The sequence below is a fragment of the Protopterus annectens genome, chromosome 3.part0 (assembly GCF_019279795.1).
Source record: "Protopterus annectens isolate FY-2018-M chromosome 3.part0, PAN1.0, whole genome shotgun sequence".
NCBI lineage: Eukaryota > Metazoa > Chordata > Ceratodontiformes > Protopteridae > Protopterus > Protopterus annectens.
The window spans coordinates 1,933,258,984-1,933,286,115 of record NC_056731.1 but is presented as its reverse complement, the minus strand read 5'-3'; the positions used below and the strand labels follow the sequence as shown (position 1 = coordinate 1,933,286,115).

Here is a 27,132-nt window from a genome sequence, read left to right as displayed (position 1 = left end):
TAGCACAGTCTTGTGGGCTGTACTCTGGACTAATACTTGATACCCTGAACATAAAATGCAACCTTACTGTATGAGCCTACACGGCAATTAACATTGCTGACACTTTCATAACTGACTTTTATTTCATTTATTTTCCATCTGTTTGCTCAGCAGTTAATACAAAAGGTCATCCTTTAAAGCATTTCCTGATACTTTTAACTTAAAAGAAACTAAATAAAAACATCATTTTTGATTTTCTTAGGCACACAAGTAAGATGCCGTTCATTACAATGTGGAAGGGAAGGGAGCAAACACGATTAAGACTATCAAACCATGGAGATCACAAATTATACCGCTACATTTATCAACTACTTCATATTTCTATGTTTTTTTTTTAATTTTTCTGTAGGTGTTAATGTTAGACTAAATATAAATATTTGTCAATCCAAAACAAAGAGAGTCACTTTCCATACTGAACATCAATGTTATGAGTGGGAAAATGAAAGACTTCTTTATTTTCTGTAGTTGAGCAGAGGCAAAACAATCTCTCTACTACAACCAGGGCATGGCGCAGAGGGTCTGCTAACAGTAACATCAGACTGGACTTACAATACCAGTTGTTTGCTTCAAAATTAATATCAAATTTTTAAGAAGAATGCTTAGCCTTACTTTTCAAAATTCTGTGTTAAGACTACAGAAAAGGTTGTGTTTTTAATATAAAGACTGTCTGCTGTGAAGCTTTGCCTCAATACTTTCAAACACACTATGCCATGACTGAGTACCCTGCAGCTCTTTTTGTGGTGTAAATCCTGTTGAATGTTAGAGTTGGCTAATACTAAGGCTAGGGGTCTTAGTGCTCCATGGCTTGCAGCTGCTATGTTGTGAATGAGTGGTACGTGTTTCTAGTACACCTCTCAACTTTTTTCATGAATTCTGGACAAAGCTAAAAATAATGGGGACAAATCACCATAATCAGGGACAACTTTCAAATATTGCTCTAAATCACATAAGAAATTAATAGCACAGGTTTTGTATCAGCATGCATTTTCTGAACAATTAGTAGCATGGAATACTAATGTCTGGCATTGTTGATGGACTGTAATCCTCAGAGATTTACCAGAAAAAAAATTAACAGGGACAGGACAAAAATATGAGGCAAAATCAGGGACAGTTGAGAAACATGGTTTCCAGACAGGTCTGTCTAACAGGAAGCTAATGTAAAACAAAAGTGTAGCATATTTATATCAGGCATACTGAGGGAATGATTTGTGAAGCCCTACCTTTACTTAACCAGGGTTTGATCCTAAAGCAAGCAGTAGTTCAGAACAAATAACTATTTACTTAAAGAACATACTGATGTATGACAGACATGTTCTTTACAACAGTAAAATATATGGCTATAAAAGCATTCAACTTCTCCCACTCTTACTGTGTTTCACAACTTTCTGAATACTTTCAGCAAAAAAAGGAATGATGCAAAACAAAAATTGTTGTAAAAGGTAAAACACGACAATGAAAGGGTTAAATAAGAATAAATGGAGAGAGATAAATGTAAAACTTCTGAATCTAGGAAAAAATGAATTAAAACTGAATGCCTAGCTGTGCTGCTACAGATAATAAGAACAGCCAGTACAGACACACGCAGAGCTGTCGTATTCAAGCAATCGTGCTTTAATCAATTGCTCAGGAGTGATTACATCTTCAGAGGTGTAGAAGCCTTTTGTCTCCTCAGTTTCTCAGAAAGCTTTTCAAAGGTAAGAAGACAGGTCAATTATAATGTGAATGGCAAGTGAATGGCCCCATTTCTTGCCCTGCAATTTCTGAGACAGCAAGGCTACTGGCCAAGGACTACAGTAATAGCAGTGCTGCATTATAGTATAAACAACCTGGCAGCATGGCCCTAATGTAAACTAAACATTCCAATACCTGAAGCAGGAAGCAACCAAGTGATGTCTGTAGCATGGTCAAAGCAAACGGTAACAAGGACTACAAACATGAATATTCAGAACTCATTAATATCATCAGTAACCTTAACATCAGAGATAGTAGGAAAGTGCACACATATATGTGGATATACATGAAAAATGCATTATGAAGTGGACATTTAACTTTGCATCAGACAGCCTAAAGGAAAAAGTCAGACAATCTCATGGGATGCTTCAGGTACACTAGGAGGAACATACATTTATGCACATATAACTCCTACAAATCAGTGCAGGAAGTAAGGTGTTCAAAGCCCAGTGATGCTTTGGATAGCACTGCATTTCATTGTCCTGTCTCCTTATAGCAGCTTTACAGCCATCACCACTACATTCTTGCTTAAAAACCAATATCCGTTCAGTTCTTCTACTGACAACTCCATGCATCTTGTATGGATTAGCTGAATATATATTCATGTCATGGGTTCACAGAGATTGGGTGGTTAGTGTTTTAATCTACTCTTCATCCCACGAGGAAGGTAGGAAATTCTTTGCCATTTTTTAATGTTTGCTGCAATTTGACACAAGCCACTGAGTTCTAGACCTGCTGCTGCAATTTGACTCAGGTTTTGTTTAGAGTCCACAGTGGATCAAGCATGCTGAGTGGATCATCTATTGACTTGGAACCTCGAAGTCCTTGTCCATTTTGTGGCTGCAAAAAATTATGTTTGCTGATCTTCTGTCGGCCCTTCATTGAGCTGTCCAGTGTGAAAGCCTCTGGTGTCATAGATGCCAAAAGATCTAAGGAAGAGGAGGTTGTACCTCCTGCTGGGACAGCTTGGCAGTCAGCCAGTGGTGCAGGTGGAGAAGCACTGGCTTCAATTAGGCTTTGATCATTGTTTTCCAATAGTGACAATGTATTGCAGTTTTCTGTGCTTCCTGTGCCAAAATTAACTAAAGGAGGAGATGCTATAGGTGATGGCAGGGTGGGTTGCTCCACAAACAGGGGGGCTTCTACTGCAAGGACAGATGAAGAATCAGTGGCTGCAAAAGCTGAAATTTCTTGAAGCTCTTGCTCAACATAGTCAGCAGGTGGCATATCCTGGTGGACTTCATCGGCCCCCATCGGAGGTCTGATACTCAGTTTTGCAATAGTAGCCTGGATAGAACTGATGGGCATGTCACCTCCTAACACGATATCTTGGGAATCCTGGTGCATGTAAGACTAGAACAAAAAAGAACAATAAGTCAATAGCACGGTATCTGAAACTGTGTAAATCACATTGAAACATCATCAAAGCAATTTCAGTGTTTTTCCCTCTGCTTTTAAACTGTCTACATTGCCATATTTTTCCTTTTATAGACTTCTCTTCTGAAACTTCCTCTTCCCACTATTTTCTTTATCCGCTTTTTTCTCTTATTTACTGTGAGCCATGTATAAAGGAGACCGCAAAAATAAAAAAAGTACCAAAACATATAGCACTCTATATGTAGCAGTCTATAGTAATATTATAAACAAAGAAATACATATGTTCTGTTTTTTCAAATCAAGAATTAGATTAAACAAGACTGTAAAAAGATAATTGTGCAACACGTGCGCGCACACACACACACACACATATATATATATATATATATATATATCTCACACACATAAAAATTACTAAAAGAGAAGAAAGGGAAAATAAAATGTAAAATGCATAAAGCAACTGAATGAGGCATATCTACTTGTAAAATATCCTAATATCGCCTTAGTTTAGGGGGAACATCTACCCATTACCATAAAGGCACCTCCTTCACCTTTTCTACTGTCTGTGAAAAAAGAAAGTTCCTCCAAAAGGGGTTGTGGGACCAAGTTTCCTCTAAATCAGAGAAGTGGGCTTGGGAATCTGTAGAAGAAGAAATCCTGCCAATATCAGAATCCTTTGACAGATTTTCCTCATGAATTTCTCTGCTGATGTTTTTGTCAGGTAAGGATTTCTTAACATTAGGATTAACAGCTTGTAATAATTCCCTGGCTAAGGTAAGAAAATTATCTTTTCTAACATCACCACATCTTAATATAAACAGCATTTAACCTTTTATATTTTCTTTGCAGGAAAAGGACTGGATGAAGACAGACTTGGAGAAGTTACTTCTGCTCTATCTAGAGGCCTCTTCCCCCAGCTACCCTGAGCAACATCTCCAACAGTGACTACCTGACCGAGAGATTATGGTTCTTCCATGCCCAGATCAGAAGCTGGAACAGCCAAAGAAAATGTAGCTGACCCCTGGTTCTTGGTGGCAGAAAGGACTACACACCAGAGGAAACCAGTGAGGTTACTAAGTGGTCTGAGAAATGACAAGTGTCCACAGCAGACTCACCCACTATAAGCTGAGGCATTGACTGAGCCCACTTATCAACAAAGGCTCTACAGTAAGTTGTTTTTTCTTTTTATGAACAGCAGGAGCGGGCTATGTTGTAACTGAGGAGGAAGGTTCAAAGGTGGTAAAATTTTGCAGCAATGAGTCATTTGAAAAGGTAATTGTCAAAAAGTGTTCACAAGCAGCACACAGTCCCCATTGACAGTAATGCATAAGCAGCAGACTAAAACTCCTGTCAAAAACCCTTCTCCCAAAAAATGCAGACTGACAGGAAAACTGGCAGATGTTTGTCACAAAGAGTACTTAACCACTGGCATACTCTGTAATAAGTCCTTGTCCACACAAAATACTTCCTGACTGTAAACTTTAATAAAATTGGCTAAAAATTGTTAGAAGCCATACATTTTTTTTTCTCAAAATTACTCCATTACTTCAGTACTAAAAACAGATGCCTCAGTCCAACGGCCAAAATGATGAAAGCCTTATACCAAACAAAGGCCAGCACTCAAGTGTGGGAAAACCACTTTATTCAACATGAAAATAATAATAGCACCTTCCCAATAATGAACCAAGATCATGCAAAAAGCATGAATCTCACAAACTGAATATGACAATGCTACTCATCACATCCTCATAATGACACTAGAATGCAAAAACCATTGATATTGAAACAACATATTCCCAACATAAATATTAAACGTAAGTGCCCATATAAGACCAGCTCAAACCACAGTACCATAAATGTAAATAATAAAGTACAGAAACAAGATCGATATTAAAGCTGGACTCAACTCAGCAACCAAAAAACAAAAGTCCTTGCAAAGATGTCCCTCTGCAATGCAAAGTCCTCGAGGTCCTTCAACAAACCTAAAAATGAAAAACCGTTCACAGGATCAGTTCTAAACGGCAGGGACTATTCAAAAAATCGAGGCAAAAAATGTCGCACTCCAAATCCAAAGGCCGAAACCCTTTGTTAATCCTAAAAATAGTCACTATAAACATAAATCAGATATACACAAACAACAAGTTACATTATCTGGTAATGTAGAAGTGGGATGCTAGCCATGTAATCATTGTTCTTCTTGTAGGTTTGTTCTCAAATACAAACATTTCTCTAGTAAAAACACATCTCAAGTATATGACCTAAAATTCATATGTAATTGTAGCTCAGGATGGATTATTTAGCCACATGTTCATGTGCTGCATTCTATAGTGGCCAAACATCACGCACTTATTCGTATTTCAGGGACATTTGAAATAAAAGACTATCTAAAGCATTATATAAACACTCTATTAAGCATCCAACAGCTGAATTTAGATTTATTACTGTTGATAGAATTTGGGGAGATAGTGTAAATAAAACAGGATGGCATAATTTATTAAAAAAGAAATGGATTATTAAGCTGGGGGATTATTTAGCCCAGGTTTGAATAAGCATTTATGAGCAACCAATCACAGTGTTTTTGTATGTATTTAAGTTTATGCATGATTTTGCTAAATGTAAATGCTTCCACTGAAGAAAGCAGGTATTCTGCCGAAACCAGTTTGGAAATGAAATTCATGCTTTTTGCATAATCTCTGGTTCATTATTGGGAAGGTGCTATTATTGTTTTCATGCTGAATAAAGTGGTTTTCCCACATTTGAGTGCTGGCCTTTGTTTGGTATAAGGCTAAAAACAGATGCCCCTTACAGGAAACTTCAGAATGCTGAGTTTCTTAAAAGGGAAATACTGCTAAAAGCCCTAATTTAAAACCTAGATTTTTTTTTCTTAAAAGGCCAATAAATCTATGTGGAAGGGTTCTCCTCTGAGGACTTACCTGCCAGAAGTGAAGCTAAAAGTTGGCTGCTGTCCTTGTGAAACCGCCAAGTTCTTCTTCAAGAGGTGGTAAGGAAGTACTGAAGAATGTTTCACTCTGACTAATGACTTTCCTACACAGGGCTGTCCATTCAGATGTCAGAGTGAAGGTTTGGGAGGGAGCCAGAGCTTGTGGAAGCTGGCCACTTGTGTCCTGGGCAGGACATAACCCATATAGCCTAAAGACTCCTACAGCAGTGGGAATGATGAACCTGGTTTACTATACTTGTCATAACAAAAGGAAATGCAGTGGGCCTACCACTTAGATAAAACCTGCATACTGTATCCACGTTTCTTCTTTCTTTCCCTTTCTTGAATGAGGCAAATAATCCGCTTTTTCTGAACTCAAGAGCTCCTCTGGTATAATATCCAAGTTATCTATGTTCATCTGCTAAATTCAGAAGTTCTTCATTTCAGCTGTCAGCACAAAAGGTAATAGACTGGTTCAACTATACTGCTGAAACAACCTCTGGCATGAATAGGGGATTATTTTTTTTATGTATTTACTGACAGCTAGAGCGTCTTCTGTGTGGAGGCATACGTGAATGGGGCGTGCCTTCGTTGAAGGTTGTGCGTCAGGGCTGGTAACCCAGTACGTAAAAATCCACTACCAATCATTAGCAGACCGGAGTTCCGCTGTGGCGACCCCTAACCGGGAAAAGCAGAAAGACACAATTGACATCTGTCCCACTGGGTAGAAGCCCACTTTCAGCAGAGACCTAGGGAGAAAAGCTCGAAAGAATTACAAAACATTTTAAGAAAAATAAAGAAAACAGTAAAAATAATACAAAACTCCAATACAGTTTAATTATACCAAATTAAACATAACATGAAAACATTGGTTAAGAAAAGATACAAGTTATATGGCTATAACCTAACAGAGAAATTAAAGATAGGTTAGTATTAAATGACAATCTTTTACTTTTAAACAGCAAGTAAGGTGGTTTCCACATAACAGCATGCAATTCTGAAACCATGAATTATATAGTTCAAAAGGAGAAATAGTAAACTTCTCCATATAAAGTTCTTAACTGGGATTCATTAACAATTCTGTAGGCTTTGCATGAAGCCAACAGCAGTGCTCATTGAGTATGGATGTTGTTCGGCACCCTTCCATGTTTACAAGTACCATTTTGTGGTGAACAGTAGTGTCGACTGCCATTAAATGGTGCAGGGAAGCATGACAACACAATGCAAGCAAAACTGTTTTGCCTGTAGGCAGATCTATTGTTCGAGCACCCACTGACAGTTTTTATGAAGTAAGGGCAAGTTAAGTACAAGAACTAAGATGGAAGAGGCATTTAATGGGGAGAATGTACACATAATACAATGTTAACAGTGCAGACAGTACAAGGGGAAGGTAAATGAAGAAAATGTACTCAATTAATGCAGTCAAATGTGATTATGTCACAAAGAAACAATTTAAACAAATACTTCCATATTGATATAATAATCCTGTTCCCAATTCTTGACTCATGTACATAACTAAAAACAGACATGCTAATTACAGATATGAGAGGCACATAATGCAACATCGTAACCAAGGGGAGTAAATATGATATTAATGTTGATAACATGCAGATTTTAGATAACAGCAAGGACAGTGGCTACATTAGTGGTTAATCAGAGATTCAGTTATTGAATACATGTATATACATGGAATGTGTGTGTAATAACTTGACAGTAGTGCTGTATTCTCCACTTCATCGTACAAACTAAAAGAAATCAGCCCTATAGCTTTTGTGTCATGCACTTCACAAAGGGATATGTTTTATTTTACCATTTGTTGTCATTTGGCAACCATAGACAGAGGGTATATTAAAGTACAATCTGAACAGTAATACAACAGTGAAAATACAGAAGTGACAAATTATACAGATTTAATAACACGGCAGCAGTTATCCGTAAATGTAATGAAGCTATTACATGATTATACTGAGCATGCATAGCCACAACAGCATGCAAGCAACAGAAAAAGTGTTCTAGCACAGGCACAATTGCACTTTATGATGATGATGATGTATCATGTCATACAGTAAGAAATGTTATGTAAAGTCTCCATGTCCTATGAAGCTGTATAGTGTGAAGAAAACAATTACAGTCATACATAAATGTTTGCAGGATGACATCAATACCATGCATTTTTATTTGTAAATTGAGTAATGCCTGTGAACAATTAATGTCATACTCATCTGCATCTTGCCAGACCTGAACACATGCCAGGACAGATAATAGAAAGATGCATATCAACATGTGATGCCACAGAAACAGGCATGCTGTGAGTCACGGTGAACACACCTGAAGGGCTTACATCACTTCCCTACAGTAATGGGTATGGATCCTCTACCCTCGAGGGCGATGCCTTAAAAATGCTGCTCTCTGACTGTGCCATAAATATTTTGCCTAAACCACTCCTATCTGACAGACATTATCAGACTCAAACCCCTGCCTATCATATTACGCACTCCACAGAACTGTGTACTGACTGTCTGCCATATGAAATTGCAAGGGATAGTCAGAAGGAAATTACTGAGTGAGGCAGTAAAGAATATTGTAGGGCAATTTATGGAATATAATTTTTGTCAGAATGATGACAGGAAGGTAACTATGTTCATGTTCACACTAATGTGAGCAGTGCAACACTGGTGTCTTTTGTTCAAGGAAGCTGTTCCTGTTGTTGTCCACAACAACAATATTCCACAATTGAAACACACACTGTCTGTTTAGATATGCTACACAACTCATTACTGAATGCACTTGCCAAAGGAGCACTCATACCACAACATTCACGGAACTTTTTCACGGGCAGAAAATTACAAAATTAGTTCATATTTATTCCTTCAAAGTAGTAAGAGAGAATGATAACTTGATGCAGTACTGTTTGTGTAACATCAGTACATTCATACAATGTTGTCCTTTGCTAGAATTGAACAGCAAGCTAAATAAGTCCACTGACTAATGACGTCTTTGAATCTCATACAGCTGTGAGACTCCATGTGAAGTCATTACTTCATATGACTGGATTGCAAATAATTTGTTAGGGAAAAAGAGATGGGAACGTTTTTCCACTGTAACTGTACACACTAACAGTTTTGGATGTCATTCACGAATAATGACAAACAATGCTTACAGTCAGATAATGTGGGTTTTGAACACTTGACTATGTGATGACAAACTACATGATATCATGAAGAAAGAACACTACATTGTGCACGTATTGCTAAAATTGTGAAATATTTGTGTATTTGAATCTGTGACTGTTACAACTGCAAGGGATGTGTGTGCCTGCAACTTCTTTAAAAGAATGTTGCTATATGTCTACTTTTTGCACAACATTGCCTGCTGCTAGATATACCCACACACATGTGATGTATAATTCAGTCATCACTAAGACTGGAGTATGGCAATCATACACAATGTGTGAATAATCAGGGATTTGAACACATACTTTACTAAGGCAAAAGCATACAGAACTTTGTCTTATTGCCTCACTCCACAAGAAAAGCTTTAGAAGTTCTGTTGGAAAAGCCAAATGGCATCATCACTTTACAATAAAAGCATTTCTGTGAGACCAATGAGCAGAAATTCTTTGAATCGGAGTCCCCAAGCTATAAACATACACAGCTGATAGCTGGTTGACAATATTGCTACCTACATGCACATTCTCAGGATGTTCATCGTGCATACAGCTGCAGTCATAACAGAAGGGTTTTCCTGCCGTCAGGCAGGTCCTCGGTCGGCCGTATTCCAAAGTCTAGGTCCAGAGTCGGATGTCGTCGCTTCTTCCCTGACGTCAGTGCGATAGGGGTATAAAGGAACCAGCCAACGCCATTTTCTTCAGTCTTTCTTGCCGCGCGGCGCCCGAAGCAGATCGCAAGTGTTAAGTACCCCGTTGGGGAAACTTTTCTTGCCTCACACCGATGTCAGACAAAGTTAATAATTGCATTTCATGTGGGAAGCAAATACCGCATAAGGATTTTCATTCCCTCTGCATTCCTTGCTTAGGCCCAGACCACGACGTTTCGGCCTGTAGTTTTTGTGCTACATTCAACAGACGCACTATTAAGCGTTGGGCGAAGTTCGCCCAACATTATTTTGGCAAAAAGTTTAATTACATCATGTCGTCGGATACTCCGATTCCAGTTTTAAGTAAAAGACGCAAAGATAAGGACTGACATACGAGGTCCGTGACTTCTACCGACACCACGCCTAAGCCGACTACAGAGATCTATGTCTGGCCTTCCCCACGCTTGGATTATCTTTGTAAACACTTGAGGATGCAACTTCCATTCGTGCGGGTCTGTCATATTTCTGCTTAGATTGTCTGCCAGCGTATTTTCCAAACCTGGCAGGTACTGTGCTTGAAGGTCGATTTGCCATTCCAGAGCCAAGTTCCAAAGTGACATGGCTAGCCTGCACAGGGGGTATGAATGTGTTCCTCCTTGTTTGTTTATGTACCACATTACTGTGGTGTTGTCTGTTCTTATCAATAATTGCCCTGGATGCAGGAGGTCCTTGAAAGCTGTAATTGTATTTATCACTGCTAGCATTTCCTTTTGATTGATGTGAAGGTGCTTTTCCTTTTGGGACCATTTGCCCTGAATGCACCTGTCTATCATGTGTGCCCCCCAGGCATAGTCTGAAGCGTCTGTTGTGATGACTTGATTTGCTTGAGGCTTGCAGAATGGTAGACCTGTGTTTGTTTGGCATGCTTGGGCCCACCATAGAAATTCTTTTTGCAAACATGGGATTAGTGGTATTATTGTTTCCAAACTGTGGCTGTGTTGAGACCATAGGTTTTTTAGGTACCATTGAAGTTTCCTCATATGCAACTTTGTACATGGGATTAGAAGAATGCAAGATGCCATGAAGCCCAGAGCCTGCAGGATTTTCCTTGCAGTTAGCCTGGTACAGTTTGCTAGTATTTTGAAGTACTGAGTTAGTTGCCCCTGTTTTTCTGGCGTAAGATAGGCCATCTGGGTGTTTGTGTCCAAGTTGGCACCCAGGAAAATGATTTTCTGAGATGGTGTTAGCCTGGATTTCTCTTTGTTGACTGTGTATCCCCGAGAATTCAATAACCGTGTTACATAAGCCAGATGTTCCAGAATTATGTGTTTGCTGTCCGCTTGGATCAGGCAATCGTCCAAATAAGGGTAAATTTGTATCCCTTGAAGTCTGCAGTAGGCAATTACTGATGCCAGGCATTTCGTGAATACTCTGGGCGCAGTAGATAAGCCAAAGGGCAATGCAGAGAATTGATAGTGGATTGAACCTGCAAGAAATCTGAGGCAACTTCTGCAGTTTTGTCTGATTGGGACATGCAGGTATGCCTCCTTGAGGTCCAATGTTACCAGCCAAAACTCCTAAGAAGCTGCTGTAAGGTGAGCATCTTGAATTTTGGTACGAGTAGAAATGTGTTTAGGATGGATAAGTCCAAAATGGGTCTCCAATCGGTTCCCTTCCTTGGTACCAGGAATAGACTGGAATAAAAACCTTGACCCTTGTTCGTGAGTAGGTACCTCTTGAATAGCTTTCATGTCCATGAGCTTTGAAATTTGTATTTGAGCCTCTGCCATTTGATTGTGTGGCAGGTTCAGCATGCCTCTCATTTTTGGAAGTGTGTGAAAATGAAATCTGTAGCCTCTGTTTATAATGTCCAGGATCCATTTGTCTGTTGTGATAATATGCCAATTTTTTGAAAATAATGTCAGTTTTCCTCCCAAGGGTGCTGCCAGCTGAGACTTGCTTGGCATGCAAAGGGGAAAGTCATTGGGTTTGTTTCCTGTATTGTTGTGCACTGTCTTCGCCACCTCTTGGTGCTGGAGTTTGCCATTGTCTGCCTCTATATGATCCTTGAGATTGTGTTCTGCCCCTTGTGCGCCTGTATCTACCTCTTTGGGGCTTGTCCGTGGCTGGAAAGGACCAGTTTTTTGAAGGCCAATTTCTGCTAAAACTTGGTGGTTGTACCTGTAGAAAGGCTTTGACAGGTTGTATAGATTTAGCTTTTTCTTCCATTTTCCGTAGCATCTCCTCAGCATTAGTACCAAATAATACATCCTTTTGTAAGGGAGCATCTAGTAGTTTAGCTTTAACATGATCAGGCAAGGTTTGTTCCCTAAGCCAGGCATGTCTATGAATAACTGATCCTGTAACAGCAGCTCTACTTGAGGCCTGTAGAGCATCATAGCCACATTATAATGTGTGTTTACCCACTTGTTCTGCACTATGCATAATATCCTGCAACTCCTTCAAATCTGGTTGTTCAGGTTGTGACATTTTATTCCTTAATTGTGATAACAGAAACTGCTGATATTTAAGCATATGGAACTGACAATTTAAGGCCCTCATGGCTAGGGTGGCCGAGGTATATACCTTTTTTCCCCACCTTTCTAAGGATCTAGACTCTCTTTCGGAAGTTAATGGGTTCTTAGCAGTAGAGGCCTTCATTCCCTTGGGGCCTTGAGAAATGGTTTCAGGGTCAGCATTATGGCTTTTGTAAAGAAATTGGTGTGAGTTAGGAACTCTGTAGTACCTATCAGGCTTGACTGGGGCAGGAGGCAGGGAATCCGGATTAAGGCAAGCCTCCGAGTAAACATCATCAAGTATGTCCAGGACAGGAGGTATCGCCAGAGGTCTGTGCTGAGGTAGCAAAAGAAATTCCCTAAGTCTTTTCTTGGAATCTGAAAAATCTTGACCTTCCCAATGGAAGTGTTCCCTCAAGGTATGCAAGGTTTCCCCGAAAGAAAAATCCTCTGGGGGAGATACAGAAGGAATGGACTGCTCTACATCAGAATCTTCAAAGGGAGTAAAGTGCTCCTCTTCATCAGAATGTTCTGAAATAATGGAGCCCTGGTCAGAAGAGGGAGAATCTTCCTCCACTCTGAGTCTCTTGTCTGGAGGGGGTTGTGAACCCCTGATAAGAGTAATTAAATCCTCAGCCATTTTGAGCATCTACTTTTTAGGCATGGGGCCTGGAGATGGGCCCTGTGCAACAGGCCTCTTGGGATGCATGGCTGATTTGGACATAGTAAAGGCCTTTATGGAAAAGGAAGATGAGGGTCTGAAGACACCATGGGTGGAAGTGGACCTGTCCACATTAAGAGGCTCAACACTCACAGTGGCTTCGGTAGCTGTAGTCAGGGTATGGGCCGAGGTACCTGCGGTCTCGGTTACAGAAGACACTGCCAGAGAAGTGTCGTCGGTAGTCAGGGGCTGCGTAGGCGCCTTGCTGAGAACCGGACAACGTGTACCCGGTTTTGGCGTGGTGCCGGTGGAGGCCGCGGACCTCGCGTGTCGGTCTTTGTCCTTGCGTTTTTTGGACAAAACGGTAGTCGGAGTCTCCGACGACATTTTATAATCAAAAGTTTTACCAAAAAAGTGCTGGGCGAACTCCGCCCGATGCTTAATAGTGCGTTTATTGAAAGTAGCACAAAAGCGACAACCCGAGACGTCGTGGTCTGGGCCTAAACAAGGTATACAGAGGGAATGGAAATCCTTATGCGGTATTTGCTTCCCACAAGAAATACAATTGTTAACTTTGTCTGACATCGGTCTGAGGCAAGAAAAGTTTCCCCAACGGGGTACTTAGCTTTAAAGAAGACTTCGGTTTCCAAATTTTCGTAATTTCAGGAGCTGGCCGACCGACACTTGCGAACTGCTTCTGCTTCGGGCACCGCGCGGCAAAAAAGACTGAAGAAAATGGCGTAGCCTGTGTCTTATATACCCCTGTCGCACTGACGTCAGGAAAGAAAGCGACGACAACCGACGCCGGACCTAGACTTTGGAATTCGGCCGACTGAGGACCCACCTGACGGCAGGAGAACCCATCTGTTATGACTGCAGCTGTATGCACGATGAACATCTTCAAAACTCTTCACAGTCAGCTGAAAACACTCAATCTAGCTGCATGGAAGATTCCTTAAAATCACAACAGACCCTACTCTCCAAGGAGGTGCAGGATGTCATTTTGGAGGCCAGAAGACCTTCTACTAGAAAAGCCTACTCCGCAAAATGGAAATGGTTTTGTGCTTGGAATGAGAAAAAGGGCCAGAACCCTGGAATACTGAATTTACCTCAAATATTACAGTACCTAGCTGAGCTGCTAAGCAGAGGACTTTCATTCTCCTCCATCAAAATCCATGCCTCAGCCATTTCTGCAGAATACAACACTGATCCTTCTTTATTCTCTCACCCCATCTAAGACAGTTCCTCAGAGGGGCTAAGAATATAAAACCCCCAAGGAAACAACCAGTACCTGCTTGGGACCTCAACTTCATTCTAGAAAAACTTACTTTGCCTCCCTTTGAGCCGGCTGCCTCAACAGAACTGCAATATTTGTCCTGGAAAACAGCCTTCCTGCTGGCTATCACCTCAGCTCGCAGGGTTTCGGAACTACAAGCCCTCATGGCTGTGAAGCCTTTCATCATTTTCCATCAGGACAGAGTATCCTTGCGAACCAATCCTTCCTTTATGCCAAAGGTAGTATCCAGGGTAGCCTTGAATCAGGCTATCCACTTACCTACCTTTTACCCCAATCCTCAAAACAAAGGGGAGAGACTACTACATTCTTTGGACATTCATAGACAGCTACGTTATTATTTGGACAGAACAAAGCCTTTCAGAAAATCAGAGCAACTCTTTGTGTTCTATGCTACAGGAGCTCAAGGGAAGCCTATTTCCAAACATACAATCTCAAAATGGATAGCCCACTGCATACACTTTTGTTACTCTTTTCATGGTAAAACTGTACTGCGGGCATCAGGTCTCACTCCACAAGGGCCACTGCCACCTCTGCAGCTTTCCTCAGGGGGGTTCCTACCAAAGATATTTTGGAAGCTGCCACTTGGAGTTCTGTACATACTTTCTCCAAGCACTATCACCTACCATTATACTCCAAATCTAGAGCAGGCTTTGCCACTGCAGTCTTACAGGGCATCCTGGCTCCTCCTAGTTCCACCTAGTGCCTACCACCCCCTTTTTAGCTTTGGTATTCTACCCATCTGTTATGACTACAGCTGTATGCACGATGAACATAGTACAGTTTTGTACCTACCATAAATGTAGATGTTCGAGTGCTAATACAGCTGCAGTCCAGGTTTCCCGCCCTCCTTCCCCTCTGGGACAGGCCTAATGAATAACTCTTCCTCATACAACCTGATTGGGGTATTCTTTTATGGTGTATTTGCTTGCAACTACTGTTTTTTGATTATACTGCATTGCATTATTACATACATTTATGTATTGCCTTCCTTCTGGGGGCACCTGACATCTGGGGCTATGACTCACCCTAACGTTCCATATGTGCTGTCCATTTTCATTCTTCTTCAACAAATTGGTTCAGATCCAACCCCTGGGATCTGACTTGTCTGCTTTTTCCAGCTTGTGGAGCACAAACATCTTGTTTGCTGACCTTTTAGACTAATTAACAAGGATATGAGATAACAGTATCTGGAGCTCAAATAAAGGAACAATGGTTTTTATTCCTTCCAGAAGTCAAACTGGTAGGGGGTTGGAGGGAGGGGAGTTGAGGAAGAATGAAAATAGACAACACAGATGGAATGTCATGGTGAGAACATAACTTACTTATCTGATGTTGTCATTTTCATTCATTCCTCAACAAATGGGACAGAGTCCCCAGCTACCTAAATTCCAGGAGTACTCTAAGAAAGGATAATCTCGAGTACCACTGAGCCGACGGCCGCTCTTCCCCTAGAGACCAGATCTAATTTGTAATGAGCAATAAAGGTATGGGAGTTAGCCCATGTTGCAGCTGCACAAATATCATCCAAGGAAGATCTGGATAAAAATACAGAAGTTGTTGCCACAGACCTGGTGGAATGAGCCTTTAAAGGTTTTGACAAAGACAAACCAAATTTTTTTGTACACAAAGGAAATACAATCAGCTAACCATTTAGCTAAAAAGTTACTTTAGTAACCAGTTTGTCTAATTCAAAGGAGACAAATAATTGGTCTGATTTCCTGAAACTTTTGTCCTATGTAGATAAAAACGTAACCGCCTGTGAACATCCAACAGATGCAACATATACTCTCCTTTGTTTATGAAATCTGGAAAGAAAAAGTACAGTTGTGTATACCTACCATAAATATAGATGTTCGAGTGTCTTCACTGTTGCAGTCATAACTGTAGGGTACTCCTGCCGGCAGGCAGCCCGAGGTCGGCCAGAATATCAAAGTCTGGGTCCGGCGTCAGCTGTTTCAGCCAGAACCCTGACGTCAGAGCGCATGGGTATAAAGCTGACAGCCGACGCCATCTTCTCCAGCCTTTCTTGCCCCTGATGTCAGAAGCCCCCATAAAACCAAAAGGTGTCCCAAAGGAAACACAAATACACCAGAAAGGTAGTGGAAAAGGAAAGACAGTAAGCAAATAGAAACAAGAGGGGTCTGGAGGGAGGGAAACACCGACTGCAACAGTGAAGACACTCGAACATCTACATTTATGGTAGGTATACACAACTGTACTATGTTCTTCGTGTTTCACTGTTGCAGTCATAACTGTAGGGTAGAATCCCAAAGCTGAGAATACGGGAGGAGGTTATGAAGTGGAAGGAGCAGCTAGAAGACCCTGCAAGACAGCAGAGGCAAAGCCTGCCCTAGACTTAGAGTACAAAGGGAGGTTATAGTGCTTGGAAAAAGTATGCACAGAACTCCAAGTGGCAGCCTCCAGAATGTCCTTGGTAGGAACTCCTCTGAGAAAGGCTGCTGAAGTGGCAGCTGCTCTAGTAGAATGAGTCCTGACGGTACCTGGAATCTGTTTTCCATAAAGAGAGTAACAATATCTTATTCCATGAGCAATCCATTTGGAAACAGTTTGCTTAGAAATGGCTTTACCAAGAGAACTGGAAGCAAAAGAAATAAGCAAATGATCTGATTTTCTGAAACTTTTAGTTTTGTCCAGGTAAAAACGTAGTTGCCTGTGTACGTCCAATGAATGCAAAATCCTTTCCCCCCTATTTTGGGGTTTTGGAAAAAAGGTAGGAAGGTGAATGGTCTGATTTAGAGTCACTCTAGAAACAACCTTAGGCATAAAAATAGGATTGGTCCTCAAGGAAACTCTGTCCTGATGGAAAATGAGGTATGGTTCCACGGCCATGAGGGCTTGTAACTCAGACACCCTTCTGGCAGAAGTCAAGGCCAACAACATAGCTGCCTTCCAGGATAAGAACTTAATGTCCGCATAGGCAGCAGGCTCAAAAGGAGGCAAAGTAAGCTTTTCCAAGACATAGTTGAGATCCCAAAGAGGGACAGGAGGAATTCTAGGAGGTTTTAAATTCTTAGCTCCTCTCAGAAATTGTCTGACCAACTGGTGGGAAAAAAATGGTAGGATCACAATTGAAATGTGCTGAAATAGCAGAAGCATGAATTTTAATGGAAGAAAATGAAAGACCTTTAATCAAAAGGTCTGAGAGATAAAGTAAAATAGATGAGATATCAGGTATTGAAGGATCAGAGCCACGATCTTGCATCCAAATACAAAATCTTTTCCATTTAGAAGCATAAGATTTCCTTGTACTAGGACGCCTAGCTTCCAAAAGAACATCCAAAACTTATTTAGGAAGAGAAGAAGGAATCAATTGCCTTTGATGAGCCAAGCTGCTAGACAGAGAGTCTTGATTTGAGAGTGAAATACCTGACCCTGATGCTGGGACAGTAGAGAATGGGTCAGAGGAAGACTTCAAGGAGGTACCAAGGAAAGGTGCAGTAGAGTAGGGTACCAAAACTGACGAGGCCAATTTGGAGCTATCAAAATGATCAGTCTGGGTTTGTCTAGCTTTATCTTTAGCAATACCCGAGGCAGAAGAGGAAGAGGAGGGAAGGCATATCCCGAAAGATTCCTCCAGCTGAAGGACAGGGCATCCACTTTCCAAGCTGTCCTGTGGAAGGACCTGGTGCAAAAGTGAGGCAACTGATGGTCGAGATGGGATGCAAACAGATCTATCTGAGGACAGCCCCAAACTGCAGTTATCTTGCTGAATAAGTTGGGGTCCAACATCCATTCGTGAGGATCCAAAATGTTTCTGCTTAAGCTGTCTGCTAAGAGATTTTGTTTTCCTGGAATGAATTGTGCCTGAAGATCCAGATTCAAATTTAGGGCTGTATCCCATAAGGTCATGGCAAGTCTGCAAAGGGGGTAAGAGTGAGAGCCCCCTTGCTTGTTTATGTACCACATGACTGTGGTATTGTCTGTTCGAATTAGCAGAGGTCCTGGCTTCAAAAGAGTCTGGAAGGCTAGAAGAGCTTTTTGGACTGCTAACATTTCTTTCAAGTTGATGTGCCATAGAAGGTGTTTGTTTGTCCAAGAACCCTGTTGGCATTTGTCTAGAAAATGAGCTCCCCATGCATAATCCGAGGCGTCCGTGGTTATGATCTGAGTAGGTTGAAGTAGACGAAAGGGCTTGCCTTCGTTCAAAACACACTCCCTGGACCACCAAAGGAATTCCTTCTGGAGGCAGGGAATCAGTGGAATCATTGTATCCAGACTGTGGCAATGTTGAGACCATACACTTTTTAGGTACCATTGAAGTTTCCTCATGTGAAGCCTCGCATTTGGAATCAACAGGATGCAAGTGGCCATGTAGCCCAGAGCATGCAGGAATTTCCTTGTAGTGAGCTGAGTCAATGCGGCCAAGGTCTTGAAGATTGAAGCCAGCTGTAACTGTTTTTCTGGAGTGAGGAAGGCCTTCTGTAAACGTGTCCAAAAGAGCTCCCAAGAAGGTCATTCGTTGAGAAGGAATCAAATGTGACTTTTTTGTGTTCACTGAGAATCCCAGTAGTAGAAGACGTTGAACAAAATGTAGGTGTTGAAGTAGAAGGTCTTTGCTGTCTGCTTGAATTAAACAGTCGTCCAGATAGGGGTAAATCTGAATCCCCTGAAGTCTGCAGTAAGCCACTACTGGAGCCAGGCATTTGGTAAAAACTCTGGGCGCAGTAGATAAGCCAAATGGCAGTGCAGAGAATTGGAAGTGTCTCGAGCCTGCCTTGAATCTGAGGTACTTTCTGCATTGTTGCCTTATGGGGACGTGTAAGTAAGCCTCTTTTAAGTCCAATGTTACCATCCAAGCATCTTGTGAGAGCATTGGAAGAAGTTGTTGAAGTGTAAGCATCTTGAATTTTGGAATTTCCAAAAAGGTGTTTAATATTGAGAGGTCCAGAATAGGTCTCCAGGAGTTTAGTTTTCTTGGGACCAGAAAAAGTCTTGAGTAAAAACCTTTCCCCACCTCTAGAGGTGGAACAGGTTCTATGGCTCTAAAGGCTAATAAAGCGTCCACTTGATTTAAGGCCTCTGTCCATTGATGTTTTGGCAGATCTGGCCAGCCGGAAGGCCATGGCAGAGTGTGAAAGTGGAATCTGTAACCTTTCAAAATCATGTCTAACACCCATTTGTCCTGGGTAATGTGAGTCCAATTTTGGTAAAAAAGAGAAAGTTTTCCTCCGAGAGGGGCATCCAGGGAAGGAGGACCTGAAGCCCAGCAGAGGGAGTCATTGAGTCTGTTTTCTTTGGGTTTGAGATCTGTCTTCTCCCCTTCTAGGTGAAGAAGCAGTCCACTGTCTAGATCTGTAAGAGGCCTGAGCCTGCGCCCGACCTCTGGAGCGTCTGTATCTTCCCCTTTGAGGCCTGTCAGAGGAGGAAAGACCAATTTTGGAGGGCCAATTTCTGGAAAATCTAGGAGACTGTACTAGCAAGAAATCTGTTACAGTCTGCATAGACTTGGTTTTTTCTTCCATCTTTTTAATAACCTCCTCAGCCTTAGACCCAAATAAGACATCATGCTGAACAGGGGCATCTAGCAATTTTGCCTTAACTTGTTCAGGTAAATTCTGCTCACGAAGCCAAGCATGTCTCCTGATAACAGTACCAGAGGCAGCCGCCCTGCAAGAAGCCTCTAAGGCATCAAAACCACAATGCAAACTATGTTTGCTAACTTGTTCAGTAGCATGCAACACATCCTGTAATTCCTTGTCCTCAGCACATGCAGGAAAGGTAGAAATCCTTTGTTTTAAAACAGATAAAATAAACTGTTGATATTTAAACATGTGAAACTGGCAATTTAAAGCTCTAATAGAGAGGGTAGCTGAAGTATAAACCTTTTTGCCCCACCTGTCCAAGGCACGAGAATCCTTTTCAGAGGGGATAGGATTCTTAGAGGAGGCGGCCTTATCAGCCTTGGAACCCTGCGAAATGGTTTCAGGATCAGCAGAAGGGTTCTTGAATAAGAACTGATGGGAATCAGGGACCCTGTAAAATCTATCAGGCTTAGAAGGAGCAGGCGGTCTGGAATCAGGATTCAAGTTAGCTTCAGAGAAGGCATCATCCACAATGTCAAGTACAGGAGGAATAGCTAAAGGCCTGTGCTGAGGGAGAAGAAGAAATTCCCTGAGTCTCTTTTTGGAAGCAGAATAATCCTGACCTTCCCAATGAAAATGCTCCCTCATCTCATGCAAGGTTTCCCCAAAAGAGAAATCTTCAGGGGGAGAGGCAGAGGGAACAGAATCCTCTGCATCCGAATCCTCATATGGAGGAAAAGAGTAATCCTGATCAGAGGAAGAAACAGAAGATACAGAAACCTGATCAGAGGGATCATAAGGGATATCCTGTCTAGGCCTTTTGTCAGGAGGAGGGTGAGAGCCCCTAATCATAGTTAATAAATCCTCAGCCATCCGAAGTAATTGCTTCTGAGTCTTAGGAGTTGAATCCGAAGAAACTAGAGCAGAAAGTCTGGGTTTAACAGGAGTCTTTGACTTAGCTTTTGTCTTTGTGGAAATAGTAATGTGTGAAGGCCTGAAGACCCCCTCAGAAGCCGGTACCTGCACAGCGGTTCCGGATCCATCTGAAGGAGCGACGTCCGAAGGTCCTGCAGCAGACAAATTACTAGGCCTAGTTGGCTCACCATGTGAGTCCGTGTCGGCCATCGGTTCTGAAGTGGCGGACGACAGGGGCTGCAAAAGCGCCTCACTGACGACCGAACCGAAGCTGGCTCCGCTGCAAAGTATCCTGTTTGGACCTCGGAGGCCTGTCCTTGTCTTTGCGCTTCTTCTGTAATCCGGTAGTCGGTAAAGTATCCGACGACATTCTATAATTAAATTGTCTACCGAAGTAATTCAAGGCCCAATCATACCTGCGCTTGATAGTGCGAGAATTAAACCTGGCACAGAACCGACAACAAGAAACGTCATGGTCAGAGCCTAAGCAAGGTAGACAGTATGAGTGGAAATCTTTATGAGGTATTTGTTTTCCACACGATACACAATTAACTTTTTCTGACATCGGAGGAGCAAGAAAAAAGTTTCCCCAACGGGGTACTTAGCTTTGAGAAGAGAAGTAGAAAACTTCGGACCGACGACAATCACACCACGTTGTCTTCAACAACTAGCAAACTGCTTTGCACTGCATGGCAAGAAAGACTGGAGAAGATGGCGTCGGCTGTCAGCTTTATACCCATGCGCTCTGACGTCAGGGTTCTGGCTGAAACAGCCGACGCCGGACCCAGACTTTGATATTCTGGCTGACCTCGGGCTGCCTGCCGGCAGGAGTACCCTACAGTTATGACTGCAACAGTGAAACACGAAGAACATCTGGAAGGTTGATGGTTTGATTGATACTGGATTCTGACACCACGTTAGAAAGGAAGGCTGGGTTGGTTCGTAAGGATACCCTATCCTTATGAAAAATCAAATAAGGAGGCTTAGGAGATAGGGCTTGAAGTTCTGAGACTCTTCTAGCAGAGGTAATGGCCACTAAAAAGACCATCTTTCAAGGGTAAAAATTTTACTTCACATCTGGCTGACAGTTCAAAGGGGGATTGGGTCAAGACTGTAAAACCAAATTCAAATCCCACGAGGGACTGTGATCTTTAAAACGGGAGTATAAGAAGAAAAGTTCCCCTTATAAAGGCTTTACAAGGGTTGGAAGAAGCTAAAGAAGAATTACTTACTCCAGAAACCAGATCCAATTTGTAATGAGCAATAAAGGTATGAGGACTTAGAAATGGTAGAAAGTTGTACTTTAACAGATGAAGAACTAGCACCTTCATTAAAAACTGTAGCTAAAAACTTGAGAACTTTAGGAACTGGCACTGAAAAGGGATCAATGTAATTTTGCTGCACACAGACATTTTTTTTTCCATTTACTTCTGTAAATTTGTCTAGTGGAAGCTTTGTGGGAAGATGCAAGAACATGGGAGACAAGGAAGACAGCCTGGGCTGTCTAGCTATCAACTAAATTGGAGAAGCCATGCAGTCAGTTTTAGGCCTAAAATGTTTGGGTGTATCACATCTGTCGGGTTTGACAGGAGGTCCAGAAGTGGATCCAGAATCCATGGCTGGCAAAAGAAACTGGCACCAAATTTGACGAGGCCAAAAAGAAGCAATGAGGATGACTCTGATCTTCAATCGGGAAATTTGGGGATTAGAGGTACTTGTGGAAAGGCATAGAGTAGGCTGCTGCAGGCCAATCTTGGGGAAGATCATCTTTCTGTAACTCCTCCTGGGTGGGGGATCACGGTAAAAGAACCTGCTGTACTTGTTGAGGTGAGATGCAAAGAGGTGACGGCAAGGTTGGGCCTTATTGAAGGAAAATCTTTTCCTCCACTTTAACGTTGTGTGACCACTCTTGAGGCATTAGAAAGGACCTGCTTAACTTGTCTGCTAGCACACTGGATTTCCTCAAAATGTGTGTTGCTGTCAGAATCAATTGGATAAGACTGCCCATTGCCACGCTCTCAAAGCTTCTCAACACAGGGGGTAAATTTAGTTCCCCCTTATTTACTGATGTACCAGACCACTAACATACTACCTGTCTGAATCCCAATAGTCCCGGAAGGGAGAGTGTCTTGGAAAGCCTACAATGAAAGAACAGCTCTCATTTCTACGACATTGATTTGCAAATTGGGCTCTTTTGGAGTACCATGTGCCTTGGACTGTATTTCTCAAGAAGTGCCCCCCACCTGATATGGGAAGCATCCGTGGTAACTATGGCCTTGGGCTGAGGGAGAGTGAAAGGGTAACTATGCATTATCTGATCGGAGTAAATCCATCAAAGGAGGTAATTTTAGCATGCCTCAGTTATTTTGATTTTGGTAGACAAAGGTTGGTGAAATATAGACCACTGAGTCACTAGGGTCCAGTGAAGAATTCTCATGTAGTATCTTGATAAAAGAACTAAAACTATCGCAGCAGACATGGACCCCAATGCTCAAAGAATCAATAAAACTGGAAAAAGCATGTTGGAACTGTATTGTCGGCACTGGATCCTAGGTGTTGGGAGTCGAATCCGAGGTTGTCTTCTTTCTCTAAACTCACTTCATTTGCACTTTGAGCCACAAAGTAAGTTACCTGAAGGTGTATTTTTCTCAATGAATATTATACAGAGTGCCAATGGACATGCACTACTGCCACATTTCGTTTACGCTTCAGAATGCAGGTCAAATTAAATTTCTCACTTTTTTCCCCTTAGAAAGGGGACCATTTTTGCTCACTGTTGAGTAGAGTGCAAACGCAAAAAGTATTATTAAAAAAATAAATAAATAAAAAGTAACTTGTATTGCAAAGTAACACATTTGATGTACATATGTAGCAAGGAAAACATTAGCATGACAATGACATCCTTTTCACATCTGCTTTCGGCACCACAAGTTGCATTAAGGTTACACAACATCAGGATTTTGTGCAATGGCAGTTGCTCTGAAAGGGGACACAGAGAATGACAGGTCATTCTTGCCACAGTACATACAATTACTCATGACATCAACATTTACAATATATTAAGTATCATGATGAATAAAGTACAGTTTTGTACCTACCATAAATGTAGATGTTCGAGTGTTCACACTGCTGCAGTCATTACACTTGGGGTTATCCTGCCATCAGGCGGTCCCGCAGTCGGCCAGAGTTCCAAAGTCTTGGTCCGGCATCAGTTGCTGTCGCTTCTTCCCTGATGTCAGAGCGCCAGGGGTATATAAGATGCATCAGACACCATTTTCTTCAGTTTTTCTTGCCCCAGATGTAAGGTGCCCCCAAGTAGGTAGGCAATACATATTGCTAATAAAAAATATACATATAAAATAAAAAACAATACCTTCAGTTACAAGCAAATACACCACAAAGGTTGTATAGGATAGAAAGGTATAGATAAGTCCAGATAGTTCAGAGGGGATGGAGGGAGGGTAACCTGGACTGCAGCAGTGTGAACACTCGAACATCTCCATTTATGTTAGGTACAAAACTGTACTATGTTCATCGTGTTACACTGCTGCAGTCATTACACTTGGGTAGAATCCCAAAGCTAAGGTTGGGTGGCTGGTCTATAAAGAGTTAGGATTGGCTATGAGGCCCTGCAGAACTGCAGTGGCAAATCCTGCTCTGGATTTAAAATAAAGAGGCAGGTGGTAATGCTTGGTAAAGGTGTGCACTGAACTCAAGTTGCAGCCTCCAAAATTTCCTTGGTAGGTACTCCTCTGAGAAAGGGTGTTGAAGTGGCTGTTGCCCCGGTGGAATGTGGCCTAATGTTATTTGGGACTGATTTTCCATGCTGTGTGTAGCAGTAACGAATACAGTGTCCTATCCATTTGTATATAGTCTGCTTTGAGATAGCCTTGCCCTGTGATCCCTGCAGCATATGCTACAAACAGTTGCTCAGTTTTCCTGAAAGCTTTTCTTTTGTCCAAGTAGAAGCGTAGCTGCCTGTGTATGTCCAAAGAATGCAGAAGTTTCTCCCCTTTATTCTTGGGATTTGGATAAAAAGTTGGCAAATGGATGGTTTGGTTAAGAGCCACACTAGATACCACCTTTGGCATAAAGGTAGGGTTTGTCCTTAAAGAAACCCTGTCCTGATGAAAAATTATAAAAGGTTCCACTGCCATTAATGCCTGTAGCACTGAGACTCTTTATGCTGAAGTTACTGCCAGGAGCAGAGCTGTTTTCCATTATAAAAAGTTTAGATCGGCTGTACTGGCTGGCTCAAAAGGTGGTAAGGTCAGTTTTTCCAAAATGAAATTGAGGTCCCAAGTTGGTGTTGGTGCTCTCCAGGGCAGTCTTATATTTTTAGCGCCTCTGAGGTACTGCTTTAGCAAGGGATGAGAGAATAAAGGAGGATCCGTGTTGTAAAGTGCTGAAATGGCAGAGGCGTGGATCTTAATTGATGAGAAGGATAGGCCTCTGTCCAGCATCTCAGTTAAGTATTGTAAAATCTAAGGAATGTTTGGAACAAGAGGGTCAAGGCTTTGAGCCTGGTTCCAGGCGCAGAATCTCTTCCATTTTTCTGAGTAAGCTTTCCTGGTGCTAGGCCTCCCGGCCTCCAAAATGACATCCATAACAGCTTTGGAGAGAGGTGTTGCCTGTTTGACTAATGAATCTGCCATGCAGCCAGGTTTAGGGTTTTGAGCTGACCATGCAGGGTCTGATTGTTGAGTCAGAAGGTGTGGAATTTGAGGCAAAATCCATGGTGGGCCTTGAGCTAAGTTCCTTAAGATAGGGTACCAGTGCTGGTGTGGCCAGTCTGGAGCAATCAGGATCATCTGTGTTTTTTCTTGTCTGGCGTTTAGGAGTACCTTTGAAAGGAGAGGCAGTGGTGGGAAGGCATAAACTTTTAGGTTTTTCCAGTTGAACAAAAGAGCATCCACTTTCCATGTTGGCAATTCAGTGGGGAGGCAAAAAGATCTATGTCTGGGCATCCCCATTTTTGCGTTACCATGCTGAAGATTTGTGGATTCAATTTCCATTCGTGAGGGTCCATGATATTTCTGCTTAGCTCATCTGCCAGAGTATTTTTCTTTCCTGGCAGGAATTGTGCTTGCAGGTGAACTTGATACGTTAGAGTTGTGTTCCTCAAGGTCATGGCTTGCCTGCATAGGGGATAAGAATGAGTGCCCCCTTGCTTGTTTATGTACCACATTACTGTGGTGTTGTCTGTCTTTAGTAATAATTGTCCTGGATGCAGAAGGTCCTTGAAAGCTGTTAGGGCATTTTGAACAGCCAACATCTCTTTTTGATTGATGTGAAGATGGATCTGGTCTGTGGTCCACTTGCCATGAATGCATTTTCCTGCCATGTGTGCTCCCCAGGCGTAATCCGAAGCATCTGTTGTTAGAGTTTGCCTGGCTGTGGGTAGTTCAAAAGGCTGACCCTTGCTTAGGTGACATGCCTGTGCCCACCATCGAAACTCCTGTTGTAGGCATGGAATCAGTGGTATTACTGCTTCTAAACTGTGAGAGTGTTGAGTCCAAACACTTTTTAGGTACCACTGTAATTTCCTCATATGCAGTCTGGCATCTGGTATTAGTAGTATGCAGGATGCCATGAATCTGAGGGCCTGCAGAATTTTTCTTGCAGGGAGATGGGACTTTTTTGCCAGTAATTGAAAATATTGAGTTAGTTGAACTTGTTTGTCTGGCGTGAGGTTAGCCATCTGGGCCGTTGTATTTAAGCTGGCACCCAGGAATATAATCTGTTGTGAGGGCACTAGTTTTGACTTCTTTTCGTTTGCTCTGTACCGTAGAGAAATTAGCAACCTTTTTACAAACGCCAGATGCTGTAGAAGAATGTCCTTTGTCTCTGCTTGAATGAGGCAGTCGTCCAGATATGGATATATTTGAATTCCTTTTTGTCTGCAAAATGCAATTACTGGTGCCAGGCACTTTGTGAAGACCCTGGGTGCAGTAGATAAGCCAAAGGGCAGTGCAGAGAATTGGTAGTGCATTGTGCCAGCTTTGAATCTGAGGTATCTTCTGCAATTTTGTCTGATCGGGACATGCAGGTATGCCTCTGACGTCCAGAGTAACAAGCCAAGCCTTCTTGCCCAGCATGGGTAGAAGCTGCTGTAATGTCAACATTTTGAATTTCGGAATATCCAGGTAAGTATTCAGAATTGAAAGGTCTAGTATGGGCCTCCAGGCCTTGTCCTTTCTGGGGACCAGGAAGAGTCCTGAGTAAAACCCTTGTCCTTGTTCCTGTTGTGGTACTTTTTGAACAGCTCTCATGTCCATGAGGGCTGAAATTTGTTT

At 42.0% G+C, this 27,132-nt stretch overlaps 1 protein-coding gene across 1 annotated transcript in view; it reads right to left on the bottom strand.

Moving 5' to 3' along the window:
- Positions 1–1,629: 1,629 nt before the first annotated feature.
- PTPN23 (protein tyrosine phosphatase non-receptor type 23) overlaps positions 1,630–27,132 on the bottom strand; it is a 1,983,393-nt gene continuing 1,957,890 nt past the window's right edge. The window contains exon 25 of the mRNA XM_044066015.1: positions 1,630–3,123. Coding sequence (XP_043921950.1) covers positions 2,521–3,123 — 603 coding nt within the window. The 3' untranslated portion in view covers positions 1,630–2,520. The remainder of the gene's footprint in view (positions 3,124–27,132) is intronic.